This window comes from Macrobrachium rosenbergii, chromosome 55 (assembly GCF_040412425.1).
Source record: "Macrobrachium rosenbergii isolate ZJJX-2024 chromosome 55, ASM4041242v1, whole genome shotgun sequence".
Lineage (NCBI taxonomy): Eukaryota > Metazoa > Arthropoda > Malacostraca > Decapoda > Palaemonidae > Macrobrachium > Macrobrachium rosenbergii.
The window spans coordinates 74,595,163-74,617,662 of NC_089795.1; the positions used below are offsets into that span (position 1 = coordinate 74,595,163).

At 36.0% G+C, this 22,500-nt stretch overlaps 1 protein-coding gene across 2 annotated transcripts in view; it reads left to right on the forward strand.

Annotated features, from left to right (window-relative positions):
• The window catches only part of LOC136835427 (solute carrier family 35 member F3), a 341,991-nt gene that overhangs the window by 163,778 nt on the left and 155,713 nt on the right, over window positions 1–22,500 (forward strand). Inside the window, exon 3 of one of the 2 annotated variants that reach the window (XM_067098950.1) lies at window positions 3,421–3,480. The exons of the other annotated variant lie outside the window; for it this stretch is intronic. Coding sequence (XP_066955051.1) covers window positions 3,421–3,480 — 60 coding nt within the window. The remainder of the gene's footprint in view (window positions 1–3,420; window positions 3,481–22,500) is intronic. 2 annotated transcript variants of the gene reach the window in all.

Consider the following 22,500-nt stretch of genomic DNA (forward strand, 5'->3'; position numbering starts at 1 on the left):
ATTATTATTATTAGATTAAACGAGATCACCCACTTACATTTCTAGAACTCACTCACGGATTCCCCGTGCATCGATTTTAAATGAAAGGTGAAAACTGGATTTAAGAAAGTTAGAGAAGTTGGACAGCTAAGTAGGAGCAGAGCAAAGATAACGCGCGACGGGCACACTATAATCGGTGCATCACAACGGGGTTCTCAATGACACCGCACTTTGCAAATACTATTATCTGCAAAGTGCAAACAAATTGAAGTCACAAAAAGATTCAGATAGATGAAATGAACCAATCGTTTACGAGGCCATCACAACGAATTACTGGCTTCAAATGAAGCGGAGTGGCCATGTGGAATGTGATGACGTAATACTTAGAGCAATGGCGGTCGCAGGCCATTTGAACCGGGTAAATCATTCATGAGGTTATTCAGCTCCAGAGGCGGATCCCAGAAAGAACATCGAGGCGACGCGTCAAGACAAATGAAGCTCCAGTCGTAGGTGTGAAAATCTTGTAATGAAACATTTCTATTACTTCATCCCTATAGTAAGTAAAGACGATAATATCGTACTTTTCACTACCTTTAACTCTGATTATCTACTTCTCACTTCTACTGAAAGAGAGGGATAGATAGATAAATAAATGGTGCAGTGCTTTAACCACAACTTACTCTCGAGCAAATTTTAGATATCTATACATTTCCATTTTCAAAATTGTAATTTGTGATATCAATTTTACTTCGATTCTTACGCTTCTACAAGAAGAAATAATACTGCCCTTGAAAACGTTAATGTATAATATCATCTCTTCGTAGAATTGACTATTTAATCATTAATTCATTGTAACGTTTATAGCAAAAGTAGAGCCATCAACCACAAAGAAAATAGAAAATAAACGAGAGTGATTCCAGAAAAGAGACGATTAAGACTTAATATTTTAATGCGACCGAAACCCACCGAGTAATAGAACTCATTTGATCATTACCAGTCACATTTAACATCAGGTAAAACAAAGTCAATAAAAGCAAAGAATGCTGAAGAGAAACGGAAATTATTCAACACCAACTCCGAAACCTACAAATCTTTCAACGGAATCAAAGAATTCCAAATGACCCGACAACAGGGCCACAGCGACACAAAAGAGGCAGGTTGCCAGAGGCCGCCAGCGGAGGAGAGAAATGCAAAAGCGAGGGAAGGCGGAGGTGGACATGATCAAACTCATACATAAGAGAAGCGGGCGCCTTCGACCCCGAGGCTAACAATCAGCAGAGAGAATTCACCTGCGCTTTATTAGGAAAGGCAGCTATTATGTATGGAACATGCTCGTTTTGTATACACACAGACAGAGACAAAGACAGACACACATACGGATATATATATATATACATATATACACACACACATATCTACCTAAATATATATATATATATATATATATATATATATATATATATATATATATATATATATATATATATATATATGTATATGTATATATATATATATATATATATATATATATACAGTATATATATATATACTATATAATATATATGTATATACAACTGGTCTGTGCTCAGCCTCAATATTTCATGAGCACAAAATGTGAATAATAATACAAGAAATTTTTCTGTAATACAAAGACCGAACTTGATTCGAGCGCCACGGAGGCCGTGCAATTCTGGAAATAAATCAGGAGGCAGAAATTGGAGAGTCTGAGAAGCTTTACTGTATACTGTCAGGATTTAACAACTGAAATTAGTGGAAGAGATTAACAACAAAAAAGGATGAAAATCCATTAAAATACATCTCTTTGGGAAGATCTAATTCGCGATAGTTTGCAATCCTCTAGAGAAAAACAAGGGAAGATAAATTAGGCTAAGGATAAAAACCACAATATAATACTTATATTTCAGTGTGCAGCGTGAAACAGGCCGTGCAATTCACAAAAGTTGAATAGTTGTAAAATACAGCTTATAAAAACATACAGTAAAATACAGACTGCAGTAGCGAATCTATAAAAAACTAAAACTTCCTTTCAAAATCACGCATTATTCCATGAAAAATAAGCCGCAAAAATTAGCCTCCTATAATTTTACGTTAAACCTTATTTTGAATATGATCCTGGCTACATGCATCCAATATGAGTTATCGAATAAACATTCAACCATGCTACATTTGCTAAAATATGAAACCACTACAAAATTTACAGTTTAAAAGAAGAAATACAGTAACTTCAAGATATTTTGCTATCACTGCAAATACATATGCCACAAATATCGTTTATTATCAAATTCACTACACTTTGGGAATAAGTTACACCCAAGGTATAGATATTCGATATCAGACAATACTTGTGATTTAATATTTGTGAATACAAAAAAGTCGCACATATATGTGACAAAAATTATGGACATACATATATATCTACGTATCTGTTATCTATCTATCTATCTATCTATCTATCTATATATATGTGTGTGTGTGTGTACGTATATATCTATGTGCATCACTGATATCCTAAAGGACAATTCCAATAGCAATATACTCAACAAACAAAATTTTTTAGCATTCATCAACTAACAGACACAAAAGATTCTTTGAGTTACCCAAAGAACTTACTAATCTGAAAGTATGTATTTATGTGCATCACTGATATCCTAAAGGACAATTCCAATAGCAATATACTCAACAAACAAATTTTTCAGCATTCATCAACTAACAGACACAAAAGATTCTTTGCGTTACCCAAAGAACTAACTAATCTGAAAGCTGGGTTACTCACTTCTCATAAACAATAACGTATTTATGTATATGAGTATATAAATACGTTATTGAGTATCTGCACCTGTTCTGACATTAATTTTAGAAGCGACATCTCCGAGATCAATCATTAATCCATAATTTTTATAGTCTGTTATATAATACATAACACTAGGCATCTATGAAACTGCCGAACTTAACAAGGCCAGTAAAGCTTTATAATGATCATATGAAAAAATCATCCACATCAAAATTGAAAGTAAGCTCTTATATCAAATGTGTTACAAAACTTTAAAAACAGCCAAAGGAGAAAATGAAGTTCCAGTGAAGAGGGGAAAAAACCCATAAAAAGTACATAAATAAAATAAGGTAAATCTTCAGTGATGACAATCAGAAATTATAAATTGTCTAGAATCTTTTGTTACTGTTCTCATCCTTTTAACCAGTTTATTTACCTAATGACAGATTGTGAATGCCACAAGAAGAAGCTGGAGAGAGAGAGGGGATTGTGCTATGACTATAACATTACTGTAAGGTATCTATTATTAATTTTTGAATGATATGGGAGGAGAGGCATCACCTTCAAATTAAGATAAAAAAAAAAAACCAACAATAACAACCCATTTCAAGGAATATGTCATGACATTTAAACATCTGAATAACTTGCAGGTTCGTCGTGCGGTGCAATTACCGTCCCCAACCGTCGGTCTTATATTCCCATAGAAAAGTGTGAGTATGGAGATTCAGCATAAACCCCTTGAAGTATTGCATACCCGATTCCCTGTATCACCCCGGAAATGGTGAATTTTTGAATTTTTGAATTTTTGCATCTAAACAACCATCCACTAGTGCATGGACCCACCAAATTAAAGACCTCAATCGATTAGTTTTGTTTACGAGCCCACTACCCAATATCCCTGGCATCAAACCTCCGTATGAATATTTGTTACGTCTAAACAAATATTTTCCTGTCATTCCCCTGAAGTTGAGTGGTATTTAATGTCAGGAAGTTGATGAAAAAATATTTATTACAAAACAGTAAAGCCTAGACATGAATCTGACGGAAGCTGTAAATTTAGAAATCTGTATTTACGCCCTACCTGTAGACCAGCTTACAGAATCTGACCCACATTAGCGCCTTAAAGGCTTGGTGCTTTTCTGTACAGTTGTTTTTCTCCCACGATGTAAATATACTTTCGTAAAATTCCTGATATGATTACAGGTCAGGCTTAACCTAGATACTAGTGTTTAATATGACAACCGTACATTGTTCCCGACTATGAAGCGTAGTCAAGTCTATTAACCTATGCAGTAAAGGTCAGTTTATGTAATCAGCAACCGTTGTACCAAACCCAAATATTAAAAATTTTACTTACTTTCCTTTCATGTCTTGCTCTCAGAGGAAATTCGTTTTCGATCAGCTCAAAACTGCACATCTACTAAAAGAAAACATCCCCTGCAAAATTTCACTGCTACAACAAAAATATATTAGTCCCATATATACATTTCAATTTCCAACCTTCTCTCCCTTGAAGGGTGGCTTCAAGGTCAAATTTTAAAGTGATCATTATTCTCATCACACTTAAACTGCGGATTCAAAACACAACTTCACTGCCACTAAGAACCTACTAAAAAGCATGAACACCAGCATGTACAGCCCCAACCATTTTTATAATAACCATGACGTCTTTGACTTCCATCCCGTTAAGAGCTGTTAATCAGTTCAGTGGTCTGGTTAAACTTAGATATACTTAACTTCCTCATCCCGTTAAACATAAACATACTTTTTCTCGTTTGTAAAACAAATCCAAACATTTAAAACCCTTTTAATGTTATCACTAGTATTATCATTTACTTATAGTAATAATACGAGGTGAGGGAACTGCAGACTGAACGCCCACTAATTTCTGCAGCCCAGACCCCTCAACCCTCTTAACAGCAGCAAATGTTAATGTTCTATTTCAGGAATTTAGCGAAGGATGATCGTCGGCCTCAAATGGCTGACACTCATAAACCATTCAAGGATTATTTACCTTCCCATGGAGCCCGCAATCTTACGGTAAGAGCTCTACAGCCCTGGTACACAACGCAATTTCATCTCAAAGCAATTGCACTCTCGACGATAGTACAATTCAGGTAATGATACTTCAGAAATATTCGGGGTCTCGAGGTTAATACTAACTTTTTGTGTAACAACACTCTGCATTTATATCCTATAAAATCTTCTCTTCGAAACCCGCTTATCCTTTGTCGCTTTTCCTAATCCTTTACAAATCTCTCGCAACAATTTTTACTAGTTTATTTTTTTTAAAATGGCCAGAACTGAACTTACTGTAACATCAAAAACCAGTAGGTAGAATTTTAACTGATTTTCTTCTGTAAATTGATCTTTGGTATGGTATACTTACAAATTTGTACACATCCGGCCTTCCCTTGAATGATTCTATTTTTCTTTCCACGATTTCTGTGATTACTGTGGAAGAGCAGTTCATAATATTACAGAGGTTTCAGAATTAACGTGAACCAACAACTGCGAAGACAAGCAAAGTGAATATTATTACCATACGCTTTGCAAGTTAGACAATAATGGCGTTAGGGTTCTCGATATGAACGACAGAGAAGCTATATTAAAAAAAAAAAAAGGAAAATATAAGGGAAGGTTTAAAGAAAATCTGAGTAATTGACCTTGTGAATATGTAGCCTCCACACAATGAATAGGGAAAACTGGTAGCTGATGTGCGTTGCTTGGCCACAAAAAATGACTGTCCGGAAGGCCACCAGCTCCCCCCCACCCCCCAAAAAATTTTCCAGATGGCCCTTATTCAAAAAATGCAGAAGTGATACCTAGATTTGAAGTAATCTCTCGGATAGCTGGGTACAGCACCGACAGAGTAGAATTCTTGATCATTTGTTCATAAGGACTAACACTATAAAATTTTAAAATTACTTCCATAGAATGATATCAACTTGAGCAAGAGTAGACAAAAAGATTGGGAGGAAATGAAGGAAGTAGAAGGCTAGGAAGACAACCATTCAGACATAACTAGACTAGTGAGAGAAGCTTCAAGACTCAAACATGAAAACTGTTTTGATCCACATATACATATGAGTATTCTAAATCAAAGAGAATTGCAACAATTATGGGAATATCAATACAAGACCAAAAGCCTTCAGAAAAGAACTGACTGACTGAGCTACTGATATGGAATAGTGAGACCACAACTCCCAATCTTAATAAAGATGGGAAAATATGATTAGAAGAAATGAGGAAATAGTTACTCGGCTGAAGTTTTTAAAAACTTAAGTAAGAAGGCAAGAGGTATTCTCAATATCCCTCAAAGTCGAAAAACTGATTCTGAGAGACGAAGGGTTGTTAAAAAACAGTTCTCGAGTGTAATCAGTTCCAGTATCAGGCCTGTCCACTCTCATACCAGAGACATTGGCAACTGCAGGCCTTATCTTTAAGGAGATCTGTCGAATTTTTATATATACAAAATAACAGATACCTGCCGAATATTTCCTATAGCTAATAACGTAGATCTTTCGAATATTTTATATGGAAAATAACGGAGATCTGTCGCTTATTTTATAGAAAAATATCAGGGTACCCTATAAATAAAATAGGAGTAAAGGTTTGACAATGTATGACGCCATAACTTCCGAGAGTTAACCTCGGCTAAATCAATTTCAGAGTTTTACAGCACCTTGACCCTGAATCTCCAAAGCCAGTGTTTCTAAAATTAATGGAGCACGTACAACACCAGTTTGCGACATCGTATATTTCATAACTTGGAACTCTGATTATTTTTAGATTAACTGGCTTATAAAAATCCCACAGACATGTTAGGGTGGCCCAAAAGAGAGATAGAAGGAAATAGAGAGAAAGAAACATGAGTAAAGACAGGAAGACAGCTGAAATACCATATATTACATTTTATGAAGTTTTAGTCTTTTTGCTCAACAGTTTTGAAGTTTTATGCTACGCTAACAGCTTTTGAAGTTTTAAACTCATTAAATATTCTTGACTGACAGTATAGGTGTACAGTTAACCAAAGTAACAGAGGTCTGAGGCACCCATTACCCGTAAAAGAAAAATATTGCAATCAGTACTAGTCTTATTAGATGGCGTCCCCCTCCTCCCAAATCTTCGTCATGCTAGTATTGCAACTAGGTGAATGTCTTAAAAAGTACTAGTATTGCAACTAGCTCAATGTCTTAAAAGTACTGTTATTGCAACTAGCTGAATGTCTTAAAAGTACCTAGGTAAACATTAAAACTTTAGCAATGCAATGTGGCGATATCTGCTTTATTCTACTGATGTAGGTGCTTTTCTTCCAAATTCTAGTCGTCTTACATAATTTTTTTATTTGGCAGTTTAAAGGGAATGAAAAAAAAAAGAGATGACACAATACACCTTAGCGTCTCTAGCTTATCTAGGGGAAGGGGGGAGAGACAAACGTATAGTTACAATGTTTGGTGTTTTATTACTAACTAAACACTAGGACAGCCAAGACTACGTTTTTAAAAATTACTAAAAAAAAAAATAATAACTTGGAGACCATTACATTGCCTTTTATCTTCCCATTTCTGTGCAAATGCAATAAATAATAATAAATTGCCTACAAGTTACCTCGCTGTTCCTTAGTCGGAATTTGATAGTCTCTGCAATCTCAGATAACAAGATGATCTCCATAAAAATCGCTGAACTTGCACGCCACAGCAACCTACGCGGTGACTGAGAATAGCATTAACTGTAAATCACTTTAAATCACACCAAGCATTGATTTTGGGATGAGGATACTGACCCCTACCCATTGTCCCTGGTCTTGAGTGCACCACTCTGGCATCTATTGATAAATAAACACACATTTAAGAACTGACCATACCTGCAATAAGCAGCTTCAGAAGTACAGTTCTAATTTGTATTTATAATTTTTTTAAAATAAATAGTGCGTTTCCAGTTTTAAAAGAATTCTTCCTCCTAAATTACTCAGCTTACCCAAAAGCGGGGAATTTTTATTTTCAATTTCTACGCCTCAGGTTTTAGCGATATAACAGTTTCTCATCTCGTAGACCAAGGTCCAACGACGCTGTACAGTCTTTGAAATGTGCGGCGTTTTTCCAGGGTAGCATTTCTTTGCCATTTGAAGTTTTCTCTCACCACACCCTTGTTCTTTTCCTCTGGTGATCTGTAGCTGGTAGATGAATACTTCACAAGTCAGTGGTGTTCCTCCTTGTGAACACTTCATAAGTCAGTGATGTTCTTCCTTATGAATACTTCACAAGTCAGTGATGACTTAGTGAATACTTCACAAGTCAGTGGTGTTCTTAATGAATACTTCACAAGTCAGTGGTGTTCTTCCTTATGAATACTTCACAAGTCAGTGGTGTTCTTCCTTATGAATACTTCACAAGTCAGTGGTGTTCTTCCTTACGAATACTTCACAAGTCAGTACTGTTCCTCCTTATGAATACTTCATAAGTCAGTAGTATTCTTCCTTAAGAATACTTCATTTGTCAGTAGTGCTCTTCCTTATGAATACTTCACAAGTCAGGGTTGCTCTTCCTTGTGAATACCTCACAATTCAGTGGTGTTCTTCCTTATGAATACTTCACAAGTCAGTAGTGTTCTTCTTTATGAATATTTCATAAGTCAGTAGTGTTCTTCCTTAAGAATACTTCACAAGTCAATGGTGTTCTTAATGAATACTTCACAAGTCAGTGGTGTTCTTCCTTAAGAATACTTCACAAGTCAGTGATGTTCTTAATGAATACTTCACAAGTCAGTTGTGTTCTTAATGAATACTTCAGAAGTCAGTGGTGTTCTTCTTATGAATACCTCACAATTCAGTGGTGTTTTTCCTTATGAATACCTAAACATTCATTGGTGTTCTTCCTTATGAATACTTCACAAGTCAGTGAGTGGAGATCAGAGGGGATAAGGGAGAACTTAACGACGTCTTTACTTCAAAAAAAAATGCCAGACTTTAACAGGAGTACAGAGCCAAAGGCTATATCCTTAAACCTACGCTGTTAAGGTTACTCCATAAATCTGAGGACCATTCACGGGTCAAACCTAAATTATTCCCACCATCGGCGGGACATGGCTGGAGCCATAAAAAAAAACGAAAAACAAAAAGCCACTAACGTCAAGACAAGAAGGAAGTTTGAAATTAGTAGAGGGAGTTTTGGGGGATTAGGAGATGGAAGCGGAGGTGTGTAAAACGGGTAATTTCCTTCCAGAGAAGTTTGAAACAACAAGACGCAGAAAAAAGCCAGTGCCAATGAAACACTTGAGATTTTACTTTATGTTAAAATAAAATAGGGAAAATGAAAATGATAAATTTTAATAGCTTCAATCCATGAAAGCAATCACTTAACAATTGTTCCTTCAATATACAATGAAAAGTGATACGAAATCAATGTAATTTACCAAACTGATTAAGACATCAGTACCATATGTATGTGTGTGTGTGTATATATATATATATATATATATATATATATATATATATATATATATATATATATATATATATATATATATATATACATACATACTGCATATGTCATCTATGACACAAGGGAATCCGGGTTCGAATTCCGATAAAGAATGGAGCGTCATAGGGAGTTTGGTTAAAATACGTTGGGCCTATGTTTACATATACAGTGAATTATGTAGTCTTTAGTCGGTTGCTGGAACCTCATCTCAAATTCTATTGAAAGTTGTAATACTGATACTTAGGGACATTCCAACTAAGAGGAAAAGAAGAACACAAACATATACACACACACGGGCACCCCCATGAACACATTATAATAATGAGATCAGGTAATTGTGAAATAAATCCCCAACACAGCTACCACTGCACGTTCTATTTTCATAATAATTAGCGTAACCTAATTACCTACGGTGTAATATGTTGAGTGACGCTTTGCAACTCTCCAAAAGTGTCAAGGTAAAGAAGAGGCACATTGGGAAACTTGAACGTGCCTCTTTACTGGATGGTAATGGGCTACTTTATGCTTTTGCTTTTAAAGGAGAGATACCGAGCCTCCTCTTGAAGGCAATGACAGTGACCTTACGCCAGCACTGCCCTAAAATGAAGATTGCAATATCTGCAAAAATACAAAACTGAGAAAAATGGTAGATACTCCCTTGCCTTACTACTGATTTTGCAGATACTGCAAATGGGACCCACCCTAATTACTCGTGGAAAGCATGGAAGATTCATTCTGAAACTGCAGTAACTTGTGTATTAGTGTTTCACGAGCCCAATAGGTGGCATATCTCAATTTCGAAAATTTTGCAGATACTGCAGTTTTCCATTTTCGGCAGAATAAGTCTCCAAGTCTTCTCATCGACTTGAGTGTCACCGCCTGTCACTCATCGGTGTAATTTCCCTCCTGCTTCTATTATCGGTTCAAGGGCTTCATATTTCTAAAACGGTTGAAAACCTTTCATGCCTCTCATAACGTTTCAAAGCCTTCACAAGACTTTTATCGTCTTAATTCTTTTGTACTTTTACAGTATTGCAGTTCTAATCCTTCACACTTCTATAATTGGTTATATACTTCAAAGATAATTTACAATCTTTAATCCTTCACGCTTCAATTACAGCTGTAATCCTTTGCACTTCTAATAAAGTGTTAAATTCTTTGTCATTATAATAAGACTGTAAGATTTGCATTATCACTTTGAATCTGTAATTCTTCAATTACTGTTGTAAATGATTTTTACCTTGATGGTAATACCGTTTTAAATTCCTTACTTCATCTGATATAATATTAATCATTCAAACTCCTATTACTGTGGTTTCTTTGTTACATTTACTTGCAGTTTCCTATGAATCTTTTAGTAGCCACAAGACAAGAAATGGGAACAAAGACATGAGGAACTAGCATGTTAGTCATCACCTTTCCTGGCAGTAACCATCTTAAAACCAATAAAAGTTTTCTGTTCCTTTTAGGACAAATAATGCATGGAGCACCTGAGAATCAAAGTTCCACTCTCTAACTCTTAAGTAATATTGGATAATAAAGTGTAATGCATCGTGACCGAGAGAACAGACGGATACAAAGAATCCTTACGAAAGCTATTATTAAAGTTAATGGGACGAGTTATTTCTCTGGCATTTTCATCTCAGAAGGATAGTCGTCTTTGCAGATCTGACAATGAACAGAGTTTGTGCCCTTTTCCAATGAGAAGATTAACGAGTATTTTGGATCTCATAAGAACAAACAAAAAATACAAGACCGCGCTTACCGCTTTAATAAAGAAAGCAGAAAATCATTATTCCTCGCAGTTCTTGGCGAACGCTAGGCGGAAGAACCCCTCTCTCTCTCTCTCTCTCTCTCTCTCTCTCTCTCTCTCTCTCTCTGATGGTTGCATATTCTTAGTTCTTATGAATCACTTCCAGTTCCTTTCGCATTCATAAAAACCCCCACATCAATCTGACCGAGACTATTATCAATGTCTGCCATACATTCTATCTTGCCTTATCCCAATATCTAACACGCATACCTCCAACGCTGTTCCTTCCAGATTATAGAAATTACAGAGGTAGAAGGTTCCCCTAACCCTCCTCCTTTGAAACTCTCGGAGAATCGTGGCATAACCGAAACGAGACGCGTAGCAAAAACGTATCTGGCCACCTCAGACGATCGTCGTCGACCATCGCTCTTTTGTTCTCGCCTCCCATCGAATTCATTACTTTTGTTTCCGCCGGATTCAGCCTCCCTTTGTCTCCCGACGTCTCTCATTCTCCCGAGTCCCATTGTTTCCTTCGATGGATCAGTGACTTTCTTATCTGGAGACGTCAAGTAAAGTAAAGCGCCTTTAAGCTGGAACTGATCCTCGGGGTTAACGGTAGAGCGCCAGTGCGATCTAGTATCATATGGAGGGTACGCAAGACACATTTAACTGTAAATTCTATAATTAAGTATCTTTTATCTGCCATCACAAGTATAGGATTGGCTTTAAACTTCCAGACAGTAAGAAAATTATATCAATAAAAACTATTAAAATTGAGAATCCTTCACTTCAAAACCTAGCGAGATAAAGATGCTCGAACTATCTTAATTCCTGGTAGGTCAAAGGCCATTGGCGAGAGAGGCTGGCATCAGCCACTATACCTACAGCCCAAGGTACCAACGCTACAGTAGTGAGGGCAATAGAAGTTACACACATAAATCGATGAAGAAATATATACCAACATGCGTATATGCATAAAAATGAAAATTGAAAAATTAATATATATATATATATATAATATAAAGTATATATATATATATATAATATATATACACGCACACAAACAAATATATATATACATATATGTGTGCGTTTTGAGCCACAAATTTCGTTCAATACCCAAATCACTAGTCCTCGTGAATAATCCTTAGGTGCAAGTTATTCCCGAGGTATAGTGAACTGGATAATACAAACGAAATTTGTGACAATGTTTATGAGTATAAAAGTGTCCTGGTGCATGTGAAAAAACTATATATATATATATTTTGTCTAAATTCCAAGTAACTCATCCACGGATAAGGTCAACAGACAAACAATCTTATTTTTTTCTTTTCAAGGGAGCCATTCCATCCGCCCCACACTTCTCATTAGTTGGCAGTTTTTTCTCAGACCCATTTTTTAGTGTTAACTGGAAAAGCTTAAATTAGGTGGTCGATTATTATTACTGTATATACTTTTCAGAGCTACCTACCTCACCGGAAATTGTATATGAGCACTACGCACATTCTCTCATATTTAGATGAGAAAAAATCAAATAAAAATGATGCAGATGAAGAGATGGCCAGAAACGTACAGTGGTCATGAAATGTTAAGGCTAAAGTAAATATTGTAAAAAAATATTACGTAAATAAAATAGCATGCAAAGGTTTCCTCAAAAGTGCAATGGGTAAGTGCGACGCACAAGAGAGCAGAAAAACAGCCAACACAGAAGTAATTTCACTAGGCATCCTTTCAGTCTGGAACAATCAGCTGAGGTTAAAGTCAACCACAATTCCACTGAACGCCTCAGCCTACTAAGGTCCCAGTCACTAGATCTTAGTAAATAAGGCGGATTGAATTGAATTGAATACAGAAATTAGGCCAAAGGCCAAGCACTGGGACCCACGGGGTCATTCAGAGCTGAAACGGAAATTGACAGTAAAGGTTTGAAAGGTGTAACAGGAGGAAAACCTCGCAGTTGCACTATGAATCAATTGTTAGGAGAGGGAACAAAGTAAGATGGAAGAAAGAGAATATGAAAGGAGGTACAGTTAAGGGAACGAAAGGGGTTGCAGCTAGGGGCCGAAGGCACGCTCCAAAGAGCCTAAAGTAATGCTTACAGTGCACCGCACGAGGTGCACTGACGGCACTAACCCCCTACGGGAAGGTAAATGAAGCGAGAAAAGAATAAAGAAATTTATCGATACCTAAATTCCTTATAAACGTGACGCTTTGGGAAGATTTTAATAAAAAGGAACTAGCAATTGAATTTCGGTCTAGCAGGAAAATGCCACATTCACAATTAGACTGTTGCTTATTTCGACATAAAAAAAAACGTATCCGCAAGAAGACTATAGCCTATCGCATCCTCAAGTATCACTTTCACATGTCGAATGTTGTTCACGTCTGCTTCAAGACTCACACCTTCACAAGAAGATTAGTTAAGTCAGTGGAGGTTTTGCCCGGGCTTAATTAGACTCTCAAACACCTTCGAAATGATCGAGAACAGAGGCATATCCAGGACCACTTAACTGCGGCTATACAGAACTGAAAGCATGGACGTTCTGTGCAGGATTAAGAAAGCAACTAAGGATTCGACACACGGGAGAGCTTTGCATTTGATTGCTGCGTTTATACATATTCAAAATGACATGAGGTCAATTTAGCGCATTAAAAACTCTAATGGGTAAATTTTTGCTCACAATACCTGAACTCAATTTAGTCAATGAACATCTTTAAAAAAAGGCGATTTTATTGATAATGAAGAACGCTGCATAAAATAAGAAATAAATATAGAAGCGACAAGGACACGAGACAAAAGAAAAATAAAACTTTTAAATTCCCATTTGAAATTCTAAAACTTTTTTCTTTTGCATCTCCTAACCGAGGTGTGACGGCAATCATAAAAAAAAAAAAAAAAGCCGTTAAGCAAAACGAACAAAACAAACACACTACATAACACTTTTTTTTCACAACAACATATCTAATGGAAACCTTCCAGAGAACGCTTTTACATCTTAGCATAACCTCGAGATCTCTCAAGCAGGAATGTTTTCCTCAAGAGGCGGAAAAACGCTTCAAGTTCACTGGCATGAATGGCCTGAGGATTTAATGAGATCCTTAGGATATTTATCCTTCACGCCTTTTCAGGTATTCACTAACGAGCATCAAAAGGGAGATAGTATCTTTTTATTGAGGAGTGTTTACCGCAATAGGTTTCATTCCGAAAATTATTAAAAAACGATAACAAAAATATAAAACATATACGGCAGGACATACTTATATTCCATACAAAATCTCGTAAGCTTAAAGCACAGGTAATGCATATATATATATATATATATATATATATATATATATATATATATATATATATATATATATATATATATATATATATATATATATACACACACACACACACGTAAAATATATACGGTAGGACGAACTTATATCCCATAACAAACCCCATAAGCTTACAGCACATGTAATGTATATATATATATATATATATATATATATATATATATATATATATATATATATATATATATATATACATACATATATATATATATATATATATATATATATATATATATATATATATATATATATATATATATATATATATAATCTGTAGCTTATTCAGCACAGTCGCAGTTGAAACAACCGGTCTTCACTCCAAACATGGGTTTTCTTAACACCACCACACTGTTTCTGTGACTTGACTTCTGATATACATGATGTATAACCTTATCACTTGAATAACAACGTAAAATAAATACACGCGAGTGTATAATAATGTAGCTCATTAACGTAGCCTCGACATAATTTTGTAACGAACTCTGATATTTATTTGCCTATAATTTCACATTTGGTTTTAGACCGCCAGACCTTAAAAATACTGAAAATACTGGAATAACCTATAATTGCAAAGTAAAGAAATAAATGACTATGCATAAATACGTAAACCAAGTGCTCATTTGTTCTCTTGCATTCCTATGTTTCTGTAACGAATGATAAAGTTTAAACATTTTAAAATACGATGATTTTTATTCTTCAAATAATAAACAAGTAAACAAACAATTGAGTTCCGCTGTTTCGTGAAAATGTCTCAAATACTTGCTTTCTATCTCCACTTTCTGCTATTGTTCCGTCCTTTTCACCTGACGTCAAAAAACCCAATAATCTATTTTGTTCCTAAGAATAATAATATTCTCAGTAATAAATTATTTCTATCTTAAACAATTCTTTGTCATCCCTTATATTTTTAGCCATATAAAAAACGAACGTCTTAAACCACTTACTGAACGTCTCTCTCTCTCTCTCTGAGAGAGAGAGAGAGAGAGAGAGAGAGAGAGAGAGAGAGAGAGAGAGAGAGAGAGAGAGAGAATTTTATGAATGATTTCACCCCGCAGATAGGCGCTACCTTGTCGAGGCTCTCCTATTTTGATGCTATACAATTTGACATAATAATGCACACTCGTCTAAAATTTTATTCTCTCTTCTCTCTCCAATCCAGCGGCGACTCACACCGGCTGACTAACAGCTAGGTACATAATTAACTGCTTAGATCAACACAGAATTGGATAATCCTGGAACGGGCCCAAATCGTTCCTCTTCATCTGGTAGAAGAGAAAAAATAAAACAATCAGTCTTACAATTCTCCGCTTCGAGACAGATTGAGAGCATATTTTTTCTAGTTCCCTTAATGGACTAACCAATGCTATTCAGAGGCTTAACCCGCTAAAGGAAGAAAAAGCCACCTTACACCAATTTTAGTTTCCCCCATCTCGATAAACGTCCACTCCGCTCTATTGGCGGAACCCCTACCACTCTCTCCCCCTCCCCGGTTTTTATCAAATCTCGACCTCGTTCAATTGCCTAAAAGGATTATATTGGTTTCCCTTTATTCTCAACGCAAAAGACGCAGAAAAAAGAGAGAAAAAAGAAGTAGAAAGTCTGTGGAGTGCACGAATTCTCTCTGCCCATTCGCAATGGTATGAGTGCGGTCATCCATGTTGCTACTGCTTGTCAAATGGACGGGATTTACTTTCAATTCTACATTTCCTCCGACTTCCAACCTCACCCCCAAGCCTCGGTACGTTGTCCCTCCTCCCGGGGAAGGACCCGATCCATTCAGTAAATGGAAAGAGGCTTCTTGGGTCAAATGTTTGTGTGGTTATACGCGCGCGCCTTGGCGGCGTTCCAGGGAAAAGGCGTCTCGCTAGTCGAGTCGTTATTTGTTGCTCCAATATTTCTACATCCGGCCATATGGAAGGCTTCACCTCCCACTCCTCCCGACACCGCCCACGACTTGGTTTCTTGGACGATGACGTACAACGCGCAGTCTTGAGAGAGTCTACGCAAACATGAAAAAGAAATGACCCATCGAAGATTTATTGCTTATATGATTTCGTTCATCTACAGAATCCATAGGAACAGAACTATTTTTCTCTCAGTTATGACGAGCAGCATATTTTTGTTACTGAAATCATAATTATCATAGTAAACTAATTTACCATTTTCTCTCCGTGTACATGGATGTGTACACACACACACACCTATATATATAATGGGGGAGAGAGAGAGAGAGAGAGAGAGTAACAGTTAGCAATGTATCAATCAAAAATGGCATGTTACAGTCATAAAAAAGATAGGTATAAAATTAGTGACAAAGGATCAGTTCTCACTCTCCCAAGTGATGTGGGGATAAAGTCCCTGTTACCCACGCACCGCCTGAAAAGAGCATTAGTTTGAATTCTAGTAAGGATAAACACAAATATATATGCTTCCTTTTGGTGAAAGTTATCCCCCGAGGTAAAGCGAATTCGATATTTGTGAGTAATTTATTATTTAATATTTGGAGGCACGAAAATGTTTGTATGGCAGAGCTCCCTGCTTACATAGAACCCAAATTTTTTTTCTGATGAAGCAAAGACTGAGGCTGTTCTAACATTACTGCAGGTCTATTACCTGGACGCAAAACAGACGGTCAGTTAAATAGTTTTCTCAGAGAAGAAAGAAATGACAACTGGAACGCACAAACATCTACGACAATTGTTAAAAGGAAACTATCCAAGCATGAATTACTTCTAAATTATTTTATTTTCACCTTCAACACAAGTAAAAAATGCAAAGTTTATTCGGCGAAATCGAGTTTTCTGTACAGCCGCTACAGCGTATAATCAGGGCCACCGAAAATAGATCTGTCTTTCAGTGGTCTCGGTATAATGCTGCAAGAACCGTGGCCCATGAAACTTTAACCACGGCCCGGTGGTGGCATATACTATATAGTTGCCAGAACACGATTAAGGTTAACCTTAACTTGAAGAAAATAAAAAACTACTGAGGCTAGAAGGCTGCAATTTGGTTTGTTTGATGATTGGAGGGTGGATGATCGACATACCAATCACCAACCTGTTTCCCTCTCCTCTCATTTTTCACTTGGTGACATTCATTTCCGTTTGTTTCACATAACACACGTATACGCAATCGACTAAAGTACATACTCATCACTCAGTAATGCACAAACTATAGTTACAAAATATAAGTAACTGCGCAACCCAAAAACTTAACGAAGAGGGCTTTCCGTTCTTGAAACCGTAAGACTACTATATCTTTACTTCTCCCATTCGCGAACGCCATTTTGCCTTCCAAATAAGAACCCAATCAAGAAAAAGGTCATTCCATTCACTTGTTCCGGATCGTGAATACAAGGATTGTAGCTATTCCAACAGCAATAAAAAAAACAAAAACTTGTACGACGAACCAACCACTCAAATAGCATTCGTTGAAGAAACATGAACAAGTTGGAAAAGAATCAAGTTGACTGAATTTTACTTGAAGAGGCAATAGGTACCAAATCACACGGGGTACTTTTTTCACTTCGAAAGTTTAGCTACCAAAAATGTGTGTAAAAAACGTTCATAAATAATTTCTTAATCAACCAGAAATAATCCCGTGTATTTGTACATTTCCCAGAGATTATAATTAAAAGGGCCGATTTTCTTTTTTAAAAAGTGAAGAACTTCATTTATACTAATGATAGTTTCGTGCTGGGCAAAATTACTTAACAAGTACACTGTTACGTATGTTACTTTTGCACTGAAATTGAGCCACCTTAAAGATTTTTAATGCTTTCACGTCTATTCAGTGATGCATCATAAACTAAAATGACGTAGAAATAAATCTACAAATTTAATCAACGATATTGGCAACCGAACTTCTGACAGACTAGCTGCATTATGGAGAAAGTATATATTAACTTCTATACAACAGGACTGGAATTACGCTCAAAATGTGTCAATGCAGCTCAACCCTGTAATAAGACAATTATTATAGCATATGATTATCTACACCACGTGTGGCTTTAAAATATCGTTTTGTACTTTCTTCCGGATTTCATGTTGACATGAGAGCCACTCATTTTATGATTTTAAGAATTTTTACAAAAAAAGGTATTTTAAAAAAGTGGGAATTACGCTAAAAATGTGTCAATGCAGCTCATCCCTAATATGCCAATTACTATAGCATATGATTATCTACATCACACGAGGCTTTAAAATATCGGTTTTTACTTTCTTCCGGATTTTTGTGTTGACATGCGAGCCACTCATAACTGTCGGCCTAACCGATCAAGTCTCCTCGCTGCTGGGAGAAAGGGAGCTGGGGATTTGGTACGATACATATACACATGTGCTACCGGGGTCTAAGCGATGTCAGGCAGGGCAGCCGATCGAGGCTACGGCCTACCCCAACGCCAAATCAAAGTCCTTCAAAAGAAGGCATCGTGCTTACCCCATATGAAAAAACACATTAAACGAAGAAGAAGAATGCGAGCCACTCATGTTTATTATTTTAAGAACTTAAAAAAAAAAAAAAAAAAAAGCGGTATCAAGGACACGCCTTCGATAGATAATTAAACTCTTCAAAAACAACGAAAGGCAAAGCAATAAATGGCTCCAAGGACGCTAAACGTCCGTGGAATTGCGTAACTCGAATCCTTCCCGATCGCGAAGATCCAATATAAATCAACGTATTGCCAACGAAGGCTGATCAAAATACATCAAGCGGATGTACCAACTCGTCCGGGACTCGTGTGTCGATTGCCAATTTCAACTTCAGTTCCCAAACTCTTGCTCGTATTTCTCCGTCTACGAAGTTCATCGCAAGAGGTATGCAATAAAAGGAAACTTTCCCAATATGAAGGACAAAGGTGAACTTCCGGTGGTAATATATCCGCGCCGTTTGATCTCGAATGCTAACAATGTGAGAATTTGTGTTCCTTCGATTGGTAGGATGGATGGATATATATACATACATACATACATTATATATATATATATATATATATATATATATATATATATATATATATATATATATATATATATATATATATATATATATATATATATATATATATATATATATATATATATGAGTATATAATATATATATATATATATATATATATATATATATATATATATATATATATATATATATATATATATATATATATGTCAAGGAAGGAGTTGTGTTAATTTCTGGGGTGGGCAATGTCGTCTCTGACAAATCCATTGTATTTGATAGCAAATTCAGTGAGTTATGGACCACAGCCAGACTGCAGTTTGGCATGATAGTACCAAGCTCATCCAATTGTTTTTGCTGGAAATCCTGAAAACCAAAACTGATAATCCTCAGGTGTGTACATATATATATATATATATATATATATATATATATATATATATATATATATATATATATATATATATATATATATATATACTGATAATCCTCAGGTGTATACATATATATATATATATATATATATATATATATATATATATATATATATATATATATATGTCTGTATATATTTTATATATATATATATATATATATATATATATATATATATATATATATATATATATATATTATATATACACCAGGACATTTTTCATTCACAGGTATTAGGCCACACATTTCGTTTAATATTCAATTCACCATACCTCGGGAATAACTTAAGCCTAAGGGGAATTATAAGTGATAAGTCCTTCATCACCAGTGGGATTCGAACTGCCGCCTGGTTGGGAAACAACGAAAGTATATTGACTACGACCACTACGTCATCAGAGAGGTAATAAATTGATATCGATACTAAGTACAACAATTTGAATTCGTCAGGCATATGTACAACAGAGTCGGTGTCTACTTTCTACCTCTCTGGTGGCTCCTTGGTCCTAGTCACTATTCTTTCGTTGTTTACCAGCCAAGACCACAGTCATGAAAACATAAGTGTTTTATTTCACAGGAAGCTTGCTTATAAACAGCTGCTTGCACCATTTTCTTCTGTCTTCAAAAATTTACATTCTAAATTTATATTCAGTTATATTTAAACATTCTTAGTTAATCCACATAGTTCGAGTCAGTGTGTTAATTCGTCCCTAGCTTGACGAACTGGCGTAAGCCATTTTTGCCTTGTTCTGAGAAAGTAGGTTTCAAAGATTTTTATATTATTCAGAGCTTCTAATTAGCTCATCTTTTGTGTAAATTTTGTTGGAAATTCTGACAACGCAGACTGCTGATATTTTCACGTTATGGAGTATTAAAACCGAGACATTTGTCAGGAAAACTCAAAAACTTGAAAAAAATGGGATACGTCAGTTCGTCAAAACAGGGACGAACAGTTTACCTGGTCATGGTAAAGCCTAGGGTGCTGTTTATGTTGATTCTACATAAAATTTTGTACATGAAGTTTGTTACGCCCATAAAGAAGTCTAATGACGCAGCCTCAATAGCTCAAACCAAGGGGTTTGTCAAGAACTCCCTTCGCTGTCCCTCACTCTTGCTACTGTTTATCTTTTGTTGTTACTGATATCCTCCCCTTCAAATTTTTATTGCCTGTTTGCTATAACTGAAGACCACCAATAAGCGTTCCATCAACTTGAATAATAATTTTAAAACTCAAATGAAAGAATGGAAAAACCACTGCTACGTTCAACCCATGTACAGTTACCTCCAAAATTAATTCTCCTTCATGAATCCCTAGGCACGAATTAAAGAATAGAGTAGAACAGAGTACAGAAATTAGGCCAAAGGCCAAGCGCTGAGACCTATGAGGTCGTTCAGCGCTGAAACGGAAACTGACTGTAAAAAGGTTTGAAAAGTGTAACAGGAGGAAAACCTCGCAGTTGAGCTATTAAAAAACTGTTAAGAGAAGGTGGAAAGAGAATATGAACGGAGGTACAGTAAAAGGAATGACAGAGGTTGCAGCTAGGGGCCGAAAGGAAGCTGCAAAGAACCTTAAGTAATGCCTACAGTGCACTGCATGAGGTGCACTGGCGGCACTAACCCCTACAGGATAGGCACGGATTAACAGAAAGAAGATAATATGAATCTGAAAACCTTCCTCGTGGTCACACAGGCTCCTCTTTAACTCTTTAAGAATCTTACTAGAAAAAGCTACGATTAAATATCTACTATCTAAAATAGCTTTAAAAAAAAGTAAATAATCTTATACCTAAAGGTCATTCAAAGAAGAACAACCGTAGCTATCAAAGACATTTTCACCCAGCTTGCAACCACACAAAATTAAGAGCCCATTACACCAAGACGACACTCTCTTCCGATACAAAGATGTTCCTTTAGGCTTTTGACTACTTTAGGCCTAAGGCTTCTCCACCTTACTCCACTTCGCTGCTCAAACACACAGATACGACGACATTAGGCCTAACACCCAGCGTCATGGATAATAAAATGTTATGAAACTAGGTCACTGTGCCAGGATAGGCCTCCAGTAGTTTACAAATTCTTGGGTCGTTATCATAGACGGGAATATTTTGTATAAAATTTCATTCTAAAATTAGTATACTTTTTTTTTCAAATTTGTCTGCATTTGTATTTACTTCTGAAAAATACTTCTTTTGTGGATGCTTGTTTTATTTTTTATCTTCACTGATAACAGTAATTTCCGATCTCGTTAATAACTGCCGCATCACAAACATGAATCGCATTAAGTTAGGTTTCTCAGTTATTACGCAAATATCAATAACCTCTAATCAGTTTAATGAAAATGAGTTTTAACTTCCTCCTCTAGCAATGGTATCGGAGAAATCATTTGCACAGTTGTTATTTTTGAAAAACTGTTCTATTTTCCAAACGCTTCCTGCTTGCGTTTCCCTTCTCGAAAGGAATGAATCTCAAATATATATATCTTTATCGACATCCAGGGTTTACATTTTCACTATTTTTTTCCTACTCACTCTGCCAGAAGGGGCCATGGCCATTTGTTTCCTCAGTACTGCATTGGTTACTATTCCGTTGACGTGAGGGAGTCTCCTTTCTGAGGACCCTTTACAACAGCAAAACCCTCCTTCCCCGGCCCGCTTCCACGGTGATTTGTTAAATCGAGCAATCACTCGGCGTGTTTACTTTGCTGACAGTTATTTTCTTGTATCACCGATCTTTGACATTTCCATCAACTCCTTTCCCCTTTTCCT